Raw genomic sequence first — 6,000 nt, forward strand, 5'->3', positions numbered from 1 at the left:
ATAGGATTTGCATCGCACCATAAAGTCACTACCAAAGTTGTAAACATCTTTTTCATTTGACAGCCACTGAGATGACGTGAGATGACTTTTTTAACCATAATTGGGACATTCGAATTCAATTTAAACACAATTTAAGATGACAGATGTGCTTATTGTGATACGTCCAGTTATAGATTATGACATAATCCAGGTATGTATAGGAAAGACTGTTTCAACGCATATTGAACTAACTCGGATTCCTTGCAGAAAGCAGCATAACATTTCCACAAGTCCAAAATGCTTATTATTTAAGCACAAGGTCACATGCAGTGCAGTGGTCACGTGCACTTACTATACTGGAATATACACACACAACACACACGTATTCATCTTTTTCAAACAGTCTTGTGTGGAATGATGACATTTAGTGCATCAATTCTATGCAAATATACTGTGATCCCTCGTTTTATGGTTATGGTAATTATTTCCAGACCCGACTGTGAGAAATATATTTCCACAAAGTAGGTTTCCTTATTTATAAATTGAACTGTTTCACAGTTTGAGCATAGAATACCTGTTTACGATCTTCTAAACATGGTTCTTCACATAATTAGAGCCCCCATACATGAAATAACATCCCTATAGTCACTTTTACACTCCTATTACCCAATAGTAGTCACACAATTTTGACGCACAGCTCTCTCTCACTGTTGTCAGGTAGGATATTAGATTACATTCAGATTCTCCAGAACCCTTCACTTCTCTCTTCAATTGCTGCTGTTCACTCACGACACAATCCAGGTTTAATCCCTAAATATGCCTCACATACTTATAGTTGTTTATCGTACATACAATATGTACTTACCACTAATGAAGGATAATGTAGGATGATTCATGAAAGGAATAGGAGTCACAGTGTAGCCAGTCACAGCACACAACTACTGTGCGTTGAACCGCCCAACATAGTGTGGAATATCTACGCCTGAAATAAAAAGATTATCAGTGACACAAGACATAAACATGTCAAATAAACCTGTATTCTCAAAGTGTGAGGCACTGGCTCTCAGAGTTTTTTATGTTAATACAGGCTGCTCATTAAGAGGATAGCAAGAAAAAGAAGATAATAATAATAATTCACTTTAGTTTAAAAAAAAGTAGCATGAAATTGTTTTCAATACTCCTTAGTACCATTTATTAACTTTTTTATTAACTGGAAAACATTTGGGTTCTTACCTTTAATCTGTATAGGAAGTACATGCACCTTTTCCTTCACCAGGAAAAGTTTTGATAGTTTGTTGTAAAAGTCTGATCTCCTCCTGGTGAGCTTGGGTATACAGTCCTCCAAATTCATGCAGCACAGCATAAATATATATTGAATGCATATGATTTGAAGCTAGCTAGTCCTGCTGCGGTCAAAAAAACAAAAAACGCTGGATTTTTCTCTATGGAAGTGCAGCAGTGACAAGCATTTTCCAGCTCAGGCACGACTGACCCCTTCAGGATGCAGCGGTATTACACGTGTCTATAATAGGACATTTCTATATACAGTCGTACCTCATTTATTCATTTGTTCCAGACCCGACCGTGATAAGTGAATTTCCATAATTTTGGTAGTTTAGAGCACAGAAAACATGTTTATGACTTTCTAAATACAGTTTTTACCATACTTACAGTCCTGTAGACATGAAATAACATCACGATAGTCGCCTTTACACTCCTATTATTTTTTGTTTACACCACACTGCAGCAGGCTACGAGAGACAGATAACACTAGCATAGCAAGCTACCAAGCTAACTAACTGACGGTAGGTGAATTCAGTAGGTAGGTAAATTAGGTGATTTTACTGAAGAAAATGTTAAAGGAAAACAAAATTGGGACAGAAAATCCAGTTAGACTACAGTTAAATGGACAAATATTAGTTTTATGTTATTAGGTTGTTTGTGCAGCATACCCCTGCGAGCCTAATGAGGACAGGCAGCATAGAAAATAAATGTTATTTATTTCATCATGGCTGGTGAGGCGCCGACTCACCCGACTGCACATCATTGATGCTACACGTCACCATTATGTATTTCTGACTGACTGACTTAGTGAAAGGTGTGTTCTGTGGAAAAATTGCCTATTTTCCGGGAAAAAAATTTGACCAAAAATCTGCTGATTCGCAGCTGTGCAGGGATCCATTGTAATTTATACAAGGATTAAATATACCACGCCCACAGAGTAATGCAACTGCACCAAGTGTGGAGTGAAGATGCAAATGAAAGCTGCAAGAGGAAAGGTGTCAAACTACAAGTGACGTTTTTAAATCAGCATTACTTCCCCAGTGAAATTTACAATAGAGCTTCTCATACTGGACAAAATGGAGGACACCAGTCACTTCCTATGATCATATATCACACCAGAACAGAAGTGAGAGGGACAGGTGTCTTTAAAACATGTTTTATTAAAAACAAATCCAACAAAAAAACAGACACACACTTGTAAGAAACTGTACAATCAAAAGAACATGGGATTTCAACTGCTCTAAAATTAAAATGCAACATTTGCTCGGACTTTTTCAAAAGCACATTTCTCGAAGGTGTAGAGATGGGAGAATGCTGAAAACTTTACACAATTTATAAATAGAAGGCAGTATGAATAGTGCCAATGACAAGCATTTGATTGTTCCTTTACAAAAATGGGTTTTCCTCAAGTAGAATGGTATACATGGCACACTGCATCCAAAGTCGACACTCTATGGACTCCTGCAGCGATGAAGAACTTACATGGGATCCATCTCTCTTTGCTGCTTGACAAAAACACAATGTACACATTTACATATATATTTAAGAAAACACACTGACATGGATTCAGAAGGGTGGAGAAGGAGTGACATTTCCCCTCACCTGAGCTTTGTTGTACTTCTGACTCTGGCGCCTTCGGAAGAAAAACTACACACAGGCAGAGAGCAACGATCATGAGTAAGTGATGGTGAAGAAGATCTATGCAGATTCATGTGAACTCACCAAGAGCAGCAGGCCAGCGACCACCGCCAGCACCACCACAACGATGACGGCAATGATGCCACCGGTAAGATGCTTCATGGTGAATGTTGGGGCCTCCTCGTCCACGTAGTACACCAAGATGTTCTCCATCTCTACCTTCTGGCCATTTACAATGGGCTCAAACTTCTCCTGGTTCTTGAACAGGGGCAGCACTTTCACCTGTAAGAAGAAAACCAAGGATGGTCAGTGTGCCACATTATTTGTTTGGGGAAAAAGGGGAAAGGTCTCCATCGTACATCTTTCTCCATGTAGTAGGCCATTTGGGTCAGGTCGCTCTTACGGTCTCCCTTAGGTTTCATCACATCCACCACAATCATGCGGGCGTCTTCGTCATACTACAGAAAGAAAGCAGGTTTTATTAATCTATCAATAGAAATTTTACAAAAAACATTCTCCCCTCACCTTAACTTCTTTCACCAGGTCCTTGTTAAAGTTGCCGTATCGCTTGTTAATGGCATCTGCAATAGCCCTGGAAAGAAAAGCATATTCTTTACTGTAAATGTCTTTACATAAAATGTACAAAAACAAAAACACACAAATTGTAACTGGCTAAGAATTAGATGGCACCTATAAATGAGCATATACTTACGTTTTCATTTTGCTCGCATCCATTTTGCTGCTCATTGGTTTGTGTTTCAGCTCAAGACGGACCCAGCTGGAAGAAAAAGCACATTTTAGGAAGGTGCCATGAAATTGGCTTCCCCTGAGGTTCTTCAAAAGGATGGAACTACTTACTATGTCTCTACCAGCTTCTCGCACTTGAGGCTCTTGTCTCCCTTGTCAGTTCGGCGTACACCAGCGCTGTTGACGCACCAACACTCCTCGGTGTTGTTGCACTGCTTGGCCTTGAATTTGCCGTCGTTCTCGCACTCGGGGTCGTAGATGCCATCATTGTCTACAAAGGCGGTTTCTACCGGCTTTCCTCCAATCGTTCGGGTGTCAAGGCCTTTTTTGGCTCTGTACATCTCAGCCTTCATCAGGAAGCACTTGGGGATCACTAAAGATGAGGGAGGGGAGACATGTCAAACAATCCGAGGGTGGGGGATATGTTAAATAGTAAAAGTTGGATGATTTACTTACATGAAGAACAGTCAAGCGTCTGCTTCATTAGGTCACCAACCATGACGTAACACTTACAAGGATTTCCATCACAGGTTGCCCACTTCATGGAGTCACATGAACCTGTTACCATCATTAAAAATAAACAGCAATTATTGCCAACGACTTTTTTTTTTTAAGTTTACTTTTAACCAACAAAAAACGTTTTGCAAAAATAGTCGATTGGACAATGGCAATCCAATTTGGGGGGAGGGGTTAAAATGGCAAAATGTTTTTACATGCAATTCTTTATGATTTGATGTTAGTTACATGTATAAAATAAATAAGTCTTAAAAAAAAAAGATACGTCACATTCTTAAAATGGGTCAAGTCATTTTAAACAACTAACTAGCAATAAAAAGGAAAACAGGGCGCCGAGCAACACAAGCTAATGCAACAAATGGGCGTTGGTTTCTGAGCAGAGAGATGTCCCGGGGGAGCGGGACTAACAATTCCCCACCCCCACTCAGCGACGAAACTAAATGCGTTTGATATCCGCATTGAGTTTAATCTGAATCTGAAATCTTCCCCCCACCATTCCATTAAACACACCTTAAATACGTCGAAACAGCCAAGTAACAGGGAGTCATGGCAACTATAATTGTAACAGGTGGCTACTGACACAGCACAATTAAATAATATTACTGCATTAAAAAAGGGACCTGAGCTACTTGAAATACTTTTCAATAAAACGACGGTTGTACAGTCCAACGTATAAAGGGCGTTTTTAATCGCTGAAAAGTTGAATAAATGACTTACAACTTTGGGCCGAAGCTCCCGCCGCGAGAGCGGCAAGCGCGAGGACAATCCACATCTTCATCGTAGAATGAATAAAGTTTTTTTTTTTTTTTTTTTAAACAAACCCAAAAGTCAATTAAAACGCTTCCTTTGTTTGATTGCGGTCCGTCCGCCGTCCACAGAGGTCAAAAATGGAGGTGAGATACGAGTCCACGCACACAAAGCTTCCTTTTCTTCCTTCAGGTGTGTCCTCGTCAAACCTGTTTGATCAGACGCACACGGGAGCGCGCACGTAAGGTAAAACCGCAACACAACAGGCGTGTCACTCAACTATACTTTGTGTTTTTACTGCAGCTGACTGGACGACTTGCTGTTGCCTATTAAATGACAAGAAGTCATGAACACATTTTATAACACAGGTAGTCTCAGCACGTCACAGTCATTTGAATAGGTGATGAAGTAGGCGGGGCTATGAAAGAAACACGCGCACCTTTCCGGTGTGACCATATTTGGTAAACAGACGCTTGCTCAACTCAAACGTTTCAAATATTCTCCAGCAAACACCATTTGAACCAATGTATATGAGATATTTATAACAATAAACTGATTCTAATTCCTCACTTACAGTATACTTAACACAATGTTTTAAGGTGGATGATTAAATTGAAATGATTCACTTCTCACGTTTCAGTTTTTCAAATTTTGTCTCAGGAAACCTTGTCACTAATAAATTGAGGCCATTGTATCAATATACAATATTAATAATACAGTATGGCTCCATATATTGTTGTTCATATTAAATATTAAATAACAGACTTGATTGTTTGTCACTTTGTCTTTAAATGAATGATTTTTACATGAAACACCTTTACTATTCAACACAGTCACACCATGACGTAATGGACTGTCTGAGTTAGTATGGTGAGTGCGTTTTAAGACTGAAACCCGTTTTCAGAAACTGTTTCTCAGGTGTTGTGAGTCATGGTTCATACAGATGAGTCACAGCTTCAAGTTTCAGTGATTTGTTTACCTGAGGAATATTGTCCCCTGCGCAAACAAATTGTTGTGTTGTAAGTAAATACAGGGTATTGATAGGACTGTCTCTGGCCAAAGCCAAAAGTGGAAAAAACAGATTTGTAC

General features: G+C 39.4%; 1 protein-coding gene across 1 annotated transcript; it reads right to left on the bottom strand.

Moving 5' to 3' along the window:
• Positions 1-2,403: 2,403 nt before the first annotated feature.
• epcam (epithelial cell adhesion molecule) lies at positions 2,404-5,257 on the bottom strand. Its single transcript, XM_054798768.1, has 9 exons — positions 4,882-5,257; positions 4,105-4,206; positions 3,760-4,021; positions 3,614-3,679; positions 3,427-3,493; positions 3,261-3,359; positions 2,986-3,183; positions 2,866-2,910; positions 2,404-2,765 (listed from the first exon to the last, which is right to left on the bottom strand). Exons 1-9 carry the CDS (start codon positions 4,940-4,942, stop codon positions 2,742-2,744), a joined length of 924 nt encoding a protein of 307 aa, XP_054654743.1. The 5' UTR covers positions 4,943-5,257; the 3' UTR covers positions 2,404-2,741.
• Positions 5,258-6,000: the final 743 nt, after the last annotated feature.

Source organism: Dunckerocampus dactyliophorus, chromosome 14 (genome assembly GCF_027744805.1).
Source record: "Dunckerocampus dactyliophorus isolate RoL2022-P2 chromosome 14, RoL_Ddac_1.1, whole genome shotgun sequence".
Taxonomy (NCBI): domain Eukaryota; kingdom Metazoa; phylum Chordata; class Actinopteri; order Syngnathiformes; family Syngnathidae; genus Dunckerocampus; species Dunckerocampus dactyliophorus.

Coding starts and splice junctions, on each gene's coding strand:
- epcam (XM_054798768.1), bottom strand. CDS start 4,942: ATGAAGATGTGGATTGTCCTCGCGCTTGCCGCTCTCGCGGCGGGAGCT. Junction 3,494..3,613: donor GATGCGAGCAAAATGAAAAC/GTAAGTATATGC, acceptor TTTTCTTTCCAG/GGCTATTGCAGATGCCATTA. Junction 2,911..2,985: donor TCGCTGGCCTGCTGCTCTTG/GTGAGTTCACAT, acceptor GCCTGTGTGTAG/TTTTTCTTCCGAAGGCGCCA.